Below are 16,000 nucleotides of genomic sequence, written 5' to 3' on the forward strand. Positions count from 1 at the left end.
CCCCCAAAAAAAATTTCAAAACAATAGAAACACGAAATTACACTCAATAAGTAAAGCTAATAAGGATTAAAAAATCTCCTGCTCTCCATTCCTGGGATCTTTTGATTTCCAGTCAACTAGAGATTGTTGTGGATTGGAGAGGTAGGGCCACACACATTTTATCTTCACATACACACACACATATTCGCTCTCTCATACACTCCATCTCTTTTACACATGCCTATGCTCTCACACACACTTGCTCTCTTTCTCTCACAGACACATTATGTGTGAGTGTGAGTATGCCTGTAAGAATCTATATGTGATACATAGGTTCACACAGGCAACACACACATGCACTTGCACACAGGCTCTCACACAAATGCACACAGAAGAACATAGGTTCTCACACAGACACACACAAAAACACAAGCTCTGACACAGACTTTCACTCAAGCTCCCTCAGACACTAAAATATACACATGCACACAAACTCTGACACACCCAAAGCTCTCACACAGACACAGACACATACACACAAGCGCTGACACACACACACACACATGAACACCAGCTCTGACATAGTCACACACGCAAGCTCTGACACAGACACATGAACACAATCAAGCTCTCACACAGACACACATTTATTCACATGCACACAAACCCTGATACAGAAACACACTCAAGCTCACACACAATCACATGCCCATAGGTTCACACACACACACGTGCGCAGGCATGTGGCTTCCTTTCTCCAGGCCATGGTAGGATGGGCTCTCCCACAGCCCCGCCAGCTTCCTTCTCCTTTAACCAGGCCATGGTGGAATGAGCTCCACCACGGCCCCATGGGCTACTCTTTCTTCGGCCCCACTGCCGGCCTTTCTGCAAAGGGTGGGGCGGGAGCCACAAAGAAGTGCGCACGTACGCAACCGGAAGTGGAAACTTCCACGGCCTTTCTTCATTTTTGGACGCCGGTGGGTTGAGCTCTGCCAGCGGCCCCATGACATCTCCTGCTGCTGCCACCACTACTGGCGAGTTGAGCTCCACTGGCGGCCCTGGGCCTCTCCTGCTGTCACCACCCTCCCAGGTGTGCTGCCCCATGCAAATGCACGGTGTGCACACCCAGTCACGCCGGGCCTGGGGGTGGGGCAAACTAGCTTTTATTAGTATTCCATTTTACCAAAGTTCACAATAGTGTAAAAGTGCATTTATTTATTTGGACATTTTATGTACTGTTGTTCCATCTAAAGATCACAATGGTTTACAATTATGACATTCATAGATATAAATCAGCAGAGAATGATGGATTACATAGGAAGTATTCATAAACAGACTTTAACATCTATCAACTGAATTCTCAAATACATATTAATTAAAGATCAGGACATGAGACATTTGTTTATCATGTATCAATTAGTATCTCTTGTCCTTCTTGTTATTTTAGTACTTTACATTCTGATATTTAAGTTAGGTTATATGCATTTTTAAGTAACCATGTCTTTAGTTCACTTTTAAATCTATTTCTGTCTGTAGCATTTCAGGTAAGGAAGTCAAAAGTTTTGGGCCCACTATGGAAAACACACAGGGGCAGATTTTAAAACCTGCGCGCAGGCGCAGATTTGTTCTCGCAACCTGGCGCAAACAAATCTACGCACGATTTTATAACATGCGCGCGCAGCCGCACGCATGTTATAAAATCCAGGGTTGCCACGTGCAAGGGAGTGCACAATTGTGCAACTTGCGCGCACCGAGCCACACAGCTTGCCTCCGTTCCCTCCGAGGCCGCTCCGAAATTGGGGCGGCCTCGGAGGGAACTTTCCTTCTGCCCCCCTCCCGCACCTTCCCCTCCCCGCACCTTTCCCCTCCCTTCCCCTACCTAACCCCCCCCCCCCACCTAGAACCCCCCCTTACCTTTGTTGAAGAAGTTACATGCGCTGGCCAACGGCCGGCCCGTGATCCCAGGCACAGCGGCAAATGGCCGCTGTGCTTGGAGGCTCAGGCCAAGCCCGCCATGCCCCGCCCCTTTTGCAAGCCCCGGGACAAACGCGCGTCCTGGGGCTTGCGCGCACCGCTGAGCCTATGCAAGATAGGCTCAGCGGTGCGCGCGGGGGCAGCTTTTTGGGGGTTACGTGCGTAAGCCTTTGAAAATCTGCCCCACAATCTCTTACATGCATCAGGTGTGTTCTCCTTATTGTTGGAACAGTCAGTAGTCCTTTATTTTGGGATCTCAGTGTTCTCTGCGGTGCATGTGGTTGTAATATCAGATCTATCATACCGGTGTTACTAATGTGAATGATTTTGAATATTAGCATTAATACTTTAAAGTAGATTCGGGATTGTACTGGTAGCCAGTGTAGAGAAATTAGTGAGGGTGAAATGTGATCAAATTTCCTGGATCCTAGCAAGAGCCTTGCTGAGGCATTTTGTAGTATTTGTAATGGTTTTAAGAGCATGCAGAAAGACCGAGAAATAAGGAGCTACAGTAGTCTAGGTTTGAGAAAATTAGAGTTTGCAATTCAGTTCTTAAGTCTTCAAAAGTTAATAGAGGTTTCAACCAATGTATTGTTTGCAACTTGCCGTAACCTGTATTAATTAATTTACTGATGTGCCTTTTCATAGTAAGGTTCTCATCTAGCTGGATACCTAAATCCCATACTTGGTTTGAGGCTGTCATTTTGAAATTACCTAGGGCTGGAGCCAGTGGTTTCACTATTGAAGACTTTCTACTTCACCAGATGATTTCAGCCTTTTTAGGGTTTAATGTTAGCTTCAGTTGCATTAGTTTCTTCTGTATTGCTTTCAAAAAGATTAAAAGCCCATGCTCCACCCAGACCCCACCCCAGCCCTCCCCAGCCCACCCCTTTTTAGAAGAAGGCTCTTCCGCACGTACCGGCCCGTGGCACCTATGGCCCGGCCAAGTGTGTCTCTCCCATTTTTTTACGTGCGCTGGCCTTTGAAAAGCGGTCCATAAGTAAACAGAAGTTGACACAGCCTCTACATGGTATAAAGTTAAATGTGCAGAGTTTCTGCAATGTATTTACCTTCTGATTTTAACAGATTAAAAACAATAAAATAAGGAAATATATCAGGTGCAAAAGTTTCAACAACCTTTCAGTCAGTACTTTGTAACACCCTCTTTGGCAGAAATAACAGCTTCCAAAGGTTTCCTGTAGCCAGGAAAGAGGCTTTCTACTCTTGCAGAACTCTTTTAGCTCAGAAATGTTCTTAGGTCTCCTTGAGGGCATTCCCCTCAGCTTTTCAAAAATATTCAAGTCTAGGGACTGTGGAGGCCATTCCGAAGCAGTCATCTTTGTTTCCTGTAATTCCTTCATGGTTACTTTGAGATATGTTTTGGACTGCTGTCTTGCTGAAATACCCAACCTTTCACTGACTGTGTGTCTAGCTTTAAAATACGATCCAACATTTTCAGGCTTACCAAGGTTTTGTTCTGCATACTTTAGATGATATCTTTGTGCTGGGGTTGTAGAACAGAGGTTACTTTTCAAAACTCTCCCACGCAGAACATTGTTCTGTAGGCAATGCCGTCTTTTCACCTGTGGACAACTACTCCAGTGGCAGCTAAACTTTTTAGGAGGTCATTTGCAGTGATATGTGGGTTCTGTTTTGTAAATCTGACCAGTTTCGGGGCAGTTCTATCAGAGATTTTTCTCGGGCTTCCAGATCATGCCCCGACTTCACCAGTTCCATGTAACTTCCATTTCTCAACAATATTTCTGACTGCAAAAGTTTCTAGCTGGGAAATATTTGAAGACTTTTGTATACCCTCCCCTGCTTTGTAAGAGTTATGTATCTTACATAAGAACATAAGATTTGCCTTACTAGGTCGGACCAAAGGTACATAAAGCCCAATAGTGGCCAATCCAGGTCACATGTACCTGGCAGGATCCCAAAAGTTTGATAGATTACTTGTTACTTATACCAGGAGTAAGCAGTGGATCTCCCCAAGTCCACCTTAATAATGGTTTTTGGACTTTTCTTCCAAGAATTTGTCCACATCTTTTATAAATCCAGCTACACTAACAGCTTTTACCACATTCTCCAGAGTTTATCCTGCAATAAGCGGGGATGTGACATTTCAGGTTAAATGAAAAAGCTTTTACATTGTATTTTTTGCTTTGCTTATGTTAGTTTTATTTTGATTTTTGTTTGAACTGTAATTGTTGTATTACATATATCTATTATGCATGTTTATTGTAACCAGCTGAGGTCTGTGGATCAGCGGGTCATACATTTTATAACTACAATAAATAAATTAATTATGTGCAGAGTAAAAAAAATATTTCCTATTTATATAAATATATTACCTAATAACTTCATTGCATGTTCCCTAATCTTTGTCTTTTTTGAAAGTGTAAACCACTGATTTGCGCTTATCGGCTCTACTCCACTCATTAGGGATGTGAATCATTTTTTGACGATTTAAAATATCGTCCGATATTTTTTAAATCGTCATTAATCGTTAAAGAGTGCAATACAATAGAAATTCCACCGATTTATCGTGAAAAAATCATTAATCGGGTTAGTGCACACTAACGGGAGTTAGGACACAACCTAAAAACCCACCCCGACCCATTTTAAAAACTTGCGTTAAGTTTGTAACCCTCCAGTCTTGAGGTTCCACAGATGCTTTCAATGTTAGTGTACAGATTAGTAGAACTGCAATTTCATTTTTTAGTTCTTTAGCACTGTGGAAAACCGAGCTGTGTTTCCCAGGCTGAAGGCACAAAGCCATATGGACTCCAGCCTTTTCTAATGAAGATAAAACCGTATTCAAGTTACAGAACTTCACCACAATAGAATGACTGCCTACATTTGCAGTACACTTCCCACTCCCTGTGCTTTGGGTCAGCATAGAATCACAAGAGCTGTCTCTCCTGGAGATGAAGGGGCCTCTTGGCCCCAGCTGGTCCTGCCCTCAGGACTCTCTCTGCCCCAGCAGGGTCATGCCAACCAAACTCTCTCTCCCTCTGTGGGATTTAAGGTGGACCAGGCCTCTAGCCTGGTCCTGCACATACAAGGGGCAAAATGGCATCACTCCGCTACAAAATTTCTGGGATGTATACTATCTGGTCCAATTGATTTGCTACTCTTAAGTTTGTCAATTTACCCTAGTACATTTTCCAGATTCACTGAGATTTGTTTCAGTTCCTCTAAATCATCACCTTTAAATATCACTTCTGGCATGAGTATCTGACATACATCTTCCTCAATAAAGACTGAAGCAAAGAATTAATTTAATCTCTCTGTTATGGCCTTGTCCTTCCTTAGTGTCCCTTTTACCCCTCGATCACCTAATCATCCAACTGACTCCCTCATTGGCTTTTACTTTCAAATGTACCTAAAAAGGTTTTTGTTACAAGTGTTTGCTTCCACAGCAAGCTTCTTTTCAAATTCTGTCTTTGCCTTCCTTATTAATGCTCTGCATATAACTTGCCAGTTCTTTTACTGTTTCCTGTTTTCTTCATTCAGATCCCTTTTCCATTTTTTGAAAGATTTATTTAGAGGTCCTGTATACCGTTGTTCCAAGTAAAAATCACTAGTTCACCATGGTTCATGACATTAACATTCATAAGTATTAGAGAACACTGAGTACATCAATAACATACACTATTATTAGTTTCCGGGCAATGGGTAGATTATTCAGTTGATAGCTTGGGAGGGTATTAGGGGGAGAGAAGGGGGTATAAGGGTGAAAATGGGAAGAGAGTTAAGGTGAGAAAGTAATCATTCAATCAGTTTGTGATGAGTTGTATGCATTTTGGAACAGCCTTGTTTGAATTTCTTCTTGTCAGTTGTAGTTCTTAGTTCTTCCAGCATGGTGTTCCAAAGTTCAGGACCTGCTATAGATATTAGAGATGTGTATCATACCAGTAATCGTTTCCGGTTTTGTTTTTGTAAAACTGCGGGAAATTTCGTATTCCCGCGGTTCGGTATTTTTTTTTTCGTGGCAAATCGTTTTCTGGTTAGCATGTACTAACGGGAGTGCACACTAGCTCCCGTTAGTGCACGCTAACATAAAACATCAAAAACGAATAAACATCCCTAATAGATATTGCCCTTTCTCTTGTTTGCGATAGGTGGGAGGTTTGTAATGCAGGGATCGAGAGAAGACCTTTATTTTGTGATCTCAGTGTTCATTGGGGTTTGTGTTCTTTAAGTGCTATTCCAAGCAGATCATTATTATTTAGGTTAATGATACTGAATATGATCATTAAAGTTTTATATTGGATTCTAGATTGAATTGATAGCCAGTGTAGTTCTTTCAATGTAGGAGTAATGTGATCATATTTCCTGGCTCCGGACAACAGTCTTGTGGCTGCATTTTGCAGAATTGTAGTTTTATGTGAGAAGCAGGAGGACCAAGGAGTATGGAGTTGCAATAGTCAAGGTTCGAAAATATCAGTGTTTGTAGAACAGTTCTGAAGTCTGTAGTATTTAGTAAAGGTTAGTATCCACAGCTTGCTATAGCCGGATTTTATCAATTTACTGATATGCCCTTTCATTGATATGTTTTCATCCAGTTGTTCTCCTAGGGCTCTCACTTGCGTCCAAGGATTAATTTGGCAATTTCCTAGGTCTACAGCGCATGGTAGCATTTTGGGGGGTTTCGGTTTAGCCATACTATTTCTGTTTTTTTGAAATTTAGTGTTAGTTTAAGTTTGGATAGTTTTTCATTTATCATTGTCATAAAGTTTGCTATTAATGATGCTGTGTTTTCTGTTGAGTTTGTTAGTGGAAAATAAAATTGTAGATCATCTGCATAGAGGAAGAAGTTTAGACCAAGGTCTATGAGGCTTTACATAATGGTAGAATGTAGATGCTGAATAGTGTAGCAGATAGAGCTGATCCTTGAGGGACACCAGTGTTACATTGAAAGGTGTCAAATATCTGGTCATTGAATTTTACTTGGTATGTTCCCTCATCTAGAAAGGATTTGAACCATTTTAATACCGTTCCATAGATTCTGATGTTTTTTAACTGTCAGCATAGTAGTTTATGATCTACTGTGTCAAATGCTGCTGTGAGGTCGCTGAGTACAAGGCAGTATGATTTGCCAGAATCAAATTCTCTCAGTATTGGATCCATTAGTGATAACAGCAGGGTCTCTGTTGAATAGTTTTTTCTGAAACTGAATTGATTTGGGTAAAGGATTTAATGATCATCTAAATGGCTCTCTAGTTGGTTAAGAATTGGGTTTTTTTGAGTACTTTTACTAGGAACAATAGATTTGATATCGGTCTATAATTATCCCTGTCATCAACTCTCCCGTCTTTATTTTTTTATGTTGGTTTTATGATTGCTTGTTTTAATCTTTTTGGTACCTGGCCTTCTGTTAATGACAAGTTGATTAGATTAGTGGTGTAATTATTTGGTTAGTTTGTTTTAGGGAATTGGCAAGTATTGGGTCATTTAGATAATTGGAGGGTTTTAATTTATTGATTATTCTATTTATCTCCATTACTGATATTATTTCAAAAGAAGTCCATGCATTTTTATTGCTTGTTTCTTCTGTAGAATTTATTGTATCATCAGTTGGTTTATGTTTTTAGTTAAGGTCGAGTTGTTTTTTCAGTTTATTTGTTTTCTCTTGTAAGGTGGCTGCATACTCATTGCAATCTTTTTTAGAGAGGTTAGTGTTCTTTGTCTTATTTGATGACTGATTTTGCTTTGCTTTTTCTTAGCTCTTCATTATACCAGTGGGTACCTGCCAGGTATACTTGTAGCCTAGATTGGCCACTGATGGAAACAGGATGCTGGGTTTGATGGACCCTTGGTCTGACCCAGAATGCATGTTCTTATGTTCTTATTCTTCTTATTATCTTGTTCCTTGTTGATTGTTTTTATCTGTATTGGGCTGAACTCTTCTGCAATTTCATTTATTATTCTATCCCATGAATCAGACTTTCTTGCAGTTGGTTATATCAAGGTCTCTCATCTTGTTTTCTAGGGTGCTTAATAGTATTTCATTTTTTATTTTCTTTCTGTATGTGAAGGTGTTTTTATTTCCAGTTATTTGTTTAGTTTGATTTTTAAAGGATAAGTCTGCTTTTATTAATTGGTGATCTGACCAAGCTATTATTGTGTGTTTAGTATTAATTTGGCAGTTATTTGCATTTGCAAATATTAGATCATGGGTATGACCAGCTTTATTGGTTTTCTTCATTCAGATCCCTTTTCCATTTTTGAAAGATGTTATTTTGGCAAGAATAGCCTCTCTCACCTCACCTTTTAAGCATGCATGCATTCCTTTCACATTTTGCCATCTTGTTCCCATGATAGCTTGGCTGAAAACAGAACAATTGCCACATATTAAATGTCCCTTTGGAGTTGCAGGTATTGACTGTACTACCAGAGGGAGGCACAAATGTACTACAAGATCTTTGATCTTTGGACTGCGAGAATATGCTATCATATGTGGAGCCTTCAAATTCTAGATTAGTTTGTGGACTACGTTTTTCACATGTGGCTACATCAATTGTTTCAATCATCTATAAATATTGGTTGATTCTTCAATTGCATCCTGTGTTTGATGATCCCCCCATTATAGCATATTCTCATGGTCCAAACATCAAAGATCTTATAGTATATTTGTACCTGCCTCTGGTAGTACAATCAACACCCGCAGCTCCGAAGGGACATATAGCATGTGGCAATTCTTCAGCCTGCAGCCAAGTCATTGTAGGAATAAGATGGCATGATCCACAGTTTCATCATTGGTTTAATTTAACTGCTGATAGACTGTAATACTTCCTTTGATATCCTTGGAAAGCATATCCTGCACAGCTCACTGCTTCAACAGCAGGGAGAATGAAGAAAAGAGGATTTATATTCAGACGACAACCAACAAGGACTGAATTGCACAGTCTAGGTAAACAAATAAGCATGGGAGTAGCTTGCTTATTGCGGTGGTTACTACCCCTAACAAATTAAGCCTGATACTTCACTTTGAGTGCATATCCAGCACAGCTCACTGCTTCAACGGCAGGAGGGAATGAATAAATAGGATTTACATCCAGACAACATCTACAAGGCATTGATTTTATTAGTATGAGTCTACAAACATCGGGGTAACTTGCTCGATACAACGGTTATTACCCTCAAACATTAAGCCTTATACTTCACTTTGATGCAGCTCCAACACTGCTCTCTGCATCAATGGCGGGGGTGGAAGGAAATTAGAATCAAAAAGTTACCAATAAGGGCCCTGAACTCAGCGGTCGAAGTAACAGATAAGTATGAGAAAATAAGTGTGAAAGCTTGTTGGCAGATTGGATGGGCCTATTGGTTTTCTTCTGCCGTCATTTCTATATTTCTGTGTTACTTTATAAGGTGTCCATGCAATAAAATATACATTGGGAGGATGAAGAAAAAAATTTGTGTCTGTCTTATTAAATAAATACGTTTGTTTTAGCTACTAATAAGATTCAAGCATCACTGAATCAGCACTGTTTGAATCAGAACCATTTGTTTGTTGAACTACGATGGGGTAATTTGGAGTTTATTCCTGATTTGCCCAGAGACAGCGATAGTCAGTCTCACCTGAATCTTTGTGAGCAGTTTTTGGATACTTTTTTTGAAAACCATTAATCCTCATGGGTTGAATTTGGAAGTGGATTGGTATTCCGTTATTTAATTTAGGTTATATTTAACATTTTTTCTTTTTCCATTTTTAACTTCTATAAGCTGATTCTGTTGGGAAGAGTTTCCTTCAGATCTAATTATTTTGGCATCAATTTTGAGGTTTAGATTCTAAATTCAAGTATATCTTTGCTGGGGAATACTGACTTTGTGTTTGATATTTTTATGTTTAGAAGTATTTTATGGAATTAACTGATTTTTATTTCTTTAGATAGAAATATGTGAAGATGTGATGGCACTTTCTTTGGATAGTCTGATGATATTTAACAGACACCTCCTGATGCAGATTGTGTTTTTAAAAACATGGACCCATATCGGGAAGATACTACTAATATAAGTAATTTTAAGTGTAATCAAAATGAAAAAAAATATTGTAAATGAAGTGGACTGAAAATTGTGACCATATGATTATTCAAAAGGCAATGGAAGGTATTATATACTGGGCGTACCTATTACAATGGTCTGATAATTTCATCTCTGTCAATACTACAAATATATATTTATGACTGAGATTTCTTTTTCTAAGTTGGAGGGAGAATGTGAATTTTTTTGATGTTTCAGTTTGTACCATGTAGAGATTATTTCAACTTCTGTTCATTTAAACATATAATTTGACTACAGGTACCTAAACACGTGCATGCAACTGTATATATATATATAGAGAGAGAGAGAGAAATATTATTATTGTATTATATTACATATAACATCCACTCTATGAAATTATGAGGTATGTAAAAACAACATTATAAACAGAGATATTTGAGAAGTTCCATGAATAAAAATATTAACATCATGAATTTGAAAATGGAGAGAGCACTTTCATAAACACGATCTGCAAGTGCTGCCCCTGCTCCCAGTCATGGAGTAAAATATCTCACACAGCTCGCTGAATCTAGAGCAAACTGGAGAGTTAGAGAGGCCTGGATTAAGAGGCAGATGAGAAGGAAAATGGCAGGAGGTGTATATAGGGAAGGTGGGTAGTAGAGTTTCGGTGTGTGCACTATACTGCCTGAAGTAGAATGAAAAAAAGAGAGAGAGAAGAGAGAACAAACTGAATCAATATCAAGGGGCAACTGGGAAACGGGGAAGATAAGGAGAAGTCTAGGGTGGGAAATGAGGAGAGCACTGTGGGGAGGAGAAAAAGGTTGGTGATTGGACTGTTGGTGTAGAGATGAGGGTGTGCAGAAAGTTCTGCCATATTGTGAGAAACAGAGCAAGGTGTGTTTTAGGTTGAGAAGAGGAAAAAGGAAAGGAGAGATAAGACAGAGTAAGAAGAAGGTGTATATGGGTGAAGAGAAGAAAGTAGGGACTATATATGTTTTCCAAGATAGAACAAAACAAGAAAGAAGAGAGAAGAGGCATGCAATATTAAGGGAATGGCACAAGGGAAGATTATATGAGAAATAACATTACAGAAAAGAAAGGTGGAATGATAGGGAAAGAAAGAGGGGATACAGGATGGAATAAATTTAATTGAGGAGGTGAGTGTACAATGGGATAAAACGTGTGGGAAATTTAATTGTATGTCAAAGTGACCCATTTGAGTTCACCAGCACAGCAGGGCTGCAGACAGTATCCAAGTGGACTTACTGCTGCCTGAGGATGCACTAAGCTTATTTGGTCTGAAGGCACTTGTATCCTTGGAAGCTCCAGAAGCATTTGTAATATACTTTTGTGGGATGTAGCAAGCAGGGGCAGAGTTGTAGCCATACAGTAAATGTTTATGGAACCCCTTCTTGCTACTCAACAGGAGCCAAACCCTCAAAGCCAAATATCGCAAAAGAGACCCAAAAGGTGTAAACCAAAAGTCGCCACATGGAATAATGTATACAGTTCAGGAAATTTGCAGAATCAGTTTTCTTTAGTGAATATACAGGTGCCTCTATTTGATGCAACTTTTAACCAACAACAGAACAATTCTGCACAGTTCTTAAAACACCTAACCAAATCAATAAAGAAATTAAAATCTCTCTCCACTGATTAATTCAGAATATTTCAGTCCGCATTAACAATTTCATTCTAGACATAAACCAGGTTGCTTAACAGACATCACAAGTGAATCAAAAAGTTGTGAGTTTTAGACAGTTTATAACAACTTTTTTTTCTGTTTATGTTTGGATACCGCTTTATAGCCTTTTCTTGGAGAGGCAATTAATAAATATGAATTAATAATAATAATAATATGGCAATACAAATAATTTTATTTAATTATTTATTACTTTCTTTTATTAATATTATTAAATTCTGCAGGCTACAGATAAATATAATTTTCTGCTAGGACGAAATTAAATCAGGTATGTGTTTAGTGCCAAAGCTGGCAATTGGCTGATGATGTTTCAATTTGCTTTTTGCTTTTTTTTTTTTAGGCGGATTTTAGGCAAACTAATATTTGCTTCTGGGAATTCTTATAACAATTTCTTAACTTTGCACCTTTCAGAGAACAGGTAAAATTGGGTTGTACAGACACTATATCAAAATATTTTTCTATTAAATAATGGCTTTTTAAGCAGAGACAGCAGTTGTAAGCAGCTCAAATAGGAATGAAGCCAACCAAATGGAAGTTCTAGACACTCAAACAAGTTTTTCATGGGTGTTTTAATTCTAAAATGACAATGCTGGTCTCATTAAGTAGTTTAACTTGGTTTTCCCTTAGAAGCTTACAGCTTCTGTTGAAGTGCCAAAAATTTCCTTGTGGTTGGATTTTGTTTTGAAGCTTCTTGCAATCTGTCAGGTTACTGGGGGCTTCCTCCAGTCCAGGATTTCACAACCGGGCTTTACTCAGACAACTATTGAACAGCACAGAGCTAATGTTCTGGCTTACATCGCCAGCTCTACACAAGATGCCAACTCAATTTACTTCAATATGTATTATCACTGATTTTAGGTCAAGGTCTGCTGCTAAGTCTTCTCAGCTCAGCACGCAGCCCTCAAATTACCAGGAACACTAAGATGGTCCCAGACCTCCCTTCTAAAGCAGTGAGGGCCAATCAAGCTCCTCAGAGGCACAATCACTGGATTTGCCTTTAGGCTCCACGTAGTCTTTCCCTAGCCTGCGTCTTGCCAAGCCACTCTTTGGCTTGGTGAGACGCATACCCCTGTCAGAGGCAGCCAAGACTTGTCTGCCCTATGGCCTTGTACCCAATTTTACTCCAAGCAATGCAGATGCCCGTCTTTCCTTGTCTTCCTAGGATCATTTTTACATCACCATTTTTTTTTTTTTTGGATTTTCCTTAAAATGCAACACCTAGGAACCCTACTTTCAAAAATGTTTCATCACAAGTGTGAGAGAGAAAGCTTCTAAAACTGGGAACATAAACAATCTACAATATGTACATTTTACATTAGAGTAGAAGTGATGGGGCAGGGATTCATAGTTCAGAGGAAGAACCTCAAATGAGTTGTGAAACTCCACTGCTGACAAGTGAACTGTGAGCATAAAAGTATCTATGCAGACCACCAATATATAAATCACTTCTACCAAATGTTTTCAAGAATACATATACATATGTAGTATATATGACCTATCCTTCTAATATGAACCAGGCATGTGCGGGCTCTACATCTTAAACTTACTCTTTGCATTTGTGTAAAAAAAAAAAAAAGAAAAGAAAACAATTGCAAATCCCACAGAGCTGCGCTAATAGTAAGCACAAGGCTGCCAATACAGTGTTTTGCACCACAGTGACAAAACACTATATTGTATCATTATACCATAGAAACATCATTAAAGCAACTATTAGTCATTTTAACCAATACTAAAAAATCTGTTTATGGTCAAAGCAGAGTGTTTTGTTTTTTTTAAAATAGTCCATTTAATTATAATATATTTTTAAATTGCAGTCGTAATACTTTATCCATCATCTGGCCATTTTCCATGGGAGGGGTATACAGATTGTAAATCAAACTAGTAAGTCTTACAATCAGAAAGAGGAAATCATTCCACTGTAGGATGCTCCTTCCATTTCTGATAAAAATGTGCATAGCCAACAGCTAAAGGAAAGGAAGAGCACCATACATGTCACTGGTCAATCTCCCAAGTAAAAGTGTGCCTCAGCTGAACAGAAGCAGTAAATCCTCTTACATGCTGCACTATCCAATGCGGATCAATAAGCTGCTGATGCTTAAAAAAAAAAAGATATTTATTTTTGAAACCTGGAGTATAAAACTGTAGAGCAGAGAAGGCTAAATAACATTGATTTCCTCAGCGAAATGCATGGTTGTTTTTTTCTTATTACTGTGTAAGCCAGGAAAAATCTTAGAGCATGGCTGTTTTCTCTAGACACACTGCATTTTCTTGCCTCTCCAGGAAGAAATGCTAGGACTCACAAACAAAAACAGCGCAAGCTTATTAAAGGTTAATTAGACATATTTACCAGAGGAGAGCTGTTTAAGCAGACCACCGTTGGTTTACATTTTTACATTCAAACATCCTTCAGAGGTGCGGGGAGATGGGGTGCAGGGGGAAATCACTTTCTGGAAAAAGTTACTTGTGATTTTAAAATTGAAAGAAGTCTATGGAAATACTCATGCAAGCAAACTTACTGTATTTCTAGCTCTGAGCCCTTTTGGTTTTCATTCCGTTATATTTGCCTCCAAATTTTGTTTTCATTGGGTTATGGAGAACAAACAACTAGCAAGTGCAAAAATGTTAAATATTTAAAAAAAAATCTGGTATTCCTCTAGCCTTTTCTTTTCTTTTTTTAAACTGAAATCCAACATTGTTAGTAATGTTAAAAAAAAACAACAACAATACACAAATACTCCTCATATGATCCAGTTGGAACTTAGGTTCCATTCTACATAGATTGAATTACTTAAATATCCATGAATATGCATTGGAATATTTCTCCTTTAGAATGAAGGCACACAAATCACAACCCTTTTCCTCTAAAAGTAGAGTGTGAAGAAGGCACATTGCCAAAAAGTAAAACATGCTTTAACAATCCTTCTGCTGTGTCGGGACTAAAGTATGAGAAGCAGAATGCCTACCGACAGACTCGGTACAATAACAGTGCCTGATAGCATCTAGCATTGCAACGTTATTTACGGTAAATGCCATGACACCATTTAAATCAGTGGCTCTCAAAAGCCCGTCTGTTCAACAATAAATTGCTATTCATGTTAAGGGGGGAGACGCTGGATTGTAATATCGTAGGATGATTTGCTGTGCTTAAAGAGCGCTTCGTCTCGTCGTGACCACATGCGCGTGCAAGCCCGAAAGATGCTGCGTCCCGTTGAACGGGCAGCGCTGCTGTCTATCCAGGCTCGGCTTGTCCTAGTAAAGCAGATCAAAGCATCCTCTTACCTCGGCTTCCTTGTTCTTCTCTTTGTTTCTGCCCATCGAACTTCTCCCATTGCTGGAAGTCTCCCGTGCCGGGACTACAGAAATCTGCTGGAGGGGCATCCTGGCAGTGCCGCAGGTAGCCAATATCTGATTGGTCGCCTTGTGCCTTCACTCCCCCTTCGTAGCCCACCTGTATAATTGTTCATAGCCTTGCTTTACCACGCTCGGTTCTAAATAAAATTTGAAAATAAACAAACCAGAAAATATTTTACAACCTGGATAGAAAAATACCGGATCTTCAGTCCAAAAAAAGGTGCCAAATTTGGATTGGGGTGGGGGGGGGGGGGGCAAAAGGCGTAATCCGGATAGTTTTTGCGTTCTCTGGGAGAGGCTGGCACTGCAAGTCCGGAGCACTCTGCTCTGTCAGCGGAGCAACCCCCCCAAGAGCATTGTGGGAGACAATTCAATTTCTATGGCACCTAATAACTGTCATGGAAACCAAGGAAACCGGGGTCTCGCAGGCCCTTATTAGCAACCGCTTTCCTTAATGATACAGACTCCCACATTGGCAGCGGCTGCCACTTCTGCTTTTGTTTCCCGGGCTGATTCCCCGGGGAGAGCCACCGAGCACCCTGAGCCCCTGCAACGTGCTGCTGACTCGGTAAAGAAGCAGAAGCCGGAAAGGCTTACAAAGTAAGTGTCCTAATTTTGGAGCCAAACCGCCTCCTTCCAGAGCACGGACAGCTCGCCGTGCCCGTCGGTGCGTCTAATTTGCCGAGGTGAAAGGTTCTGCCTGGAAGTGAGGGGCGGCAGTGAGCGAATCAGGTGTAAAAATAAAAATAAATAATTAAAGGGAAAGGGGAAAAAAAAAAAAAAAGGAACACAAGAGTGGAGCGATTGCAATGTGGCTGTCTGTGGCTGGTTGTAAAAAGTTAACCCTATGCTGTCATTTCCATTTGTGAGGCAGCTGTACCAGGGGCAGCAGACTCAGTATCAAAGGAGCAGATCACAAGTGCGTAGCAGTTCTTCACCACACACTTCGCATCCTGAAATGCAATTTGTGTGGGTCTGTTT

At 39.8% G+C, this 16,000-nt stretch overlaps 1 protein-coding gene across 2 annotated transcripts in view; it reads right to left on the reverse strand.

Annotated features, from left to right (window-relative positions):
- MARCH1 (membrane associated ring-CH-type finger 1) overlaps positions 1–15,730 on the reverse strand; it is a 777,418-nt gene extending 761,688 nt beyond the window's left edge. Inside the window, exons 1-2 of one of the 2 annotated variants that reach the window (XM_029619003.1) lie at positions 15,617–15,730; positions 14,948–15,156 (exon numbers count right to left, since the gene is read on the reverse strand). In XM_029619003.1, coding sequence (XP_029474863.1) covers positions 14,948–15,046 — 99 coding nt within the window. In that variant the 5' untranslated portion in view covers positions 15,047–15,156; positions 15,617–15,730. Of the gene's footprint in view, positions 1–14,947; positions 15,270–15,616 lie in introns of those variants that run through there. The other variant, XM_029619082.1, reaches the window with a different exon arrangement.
- Positions 15,731–16,000: the final 270 nt, after the last annotated feature.

This window comes from Rhinatrema bivittatum, chromosome 1 (assembly GCF_901001135.1).
Source record: "Rhinatrema bivittatum chromosome 1, aRhiBiv1.1, whole genome shotgun sequence".
In the NCBI taxonomy this organism is placed as follows: Eukaryota; Metazoa; Chordata; class Amphibia; order Gymnophiona; family Rhinatrematidae; genus Rhinatrema; species Rhinatrema bivittatum.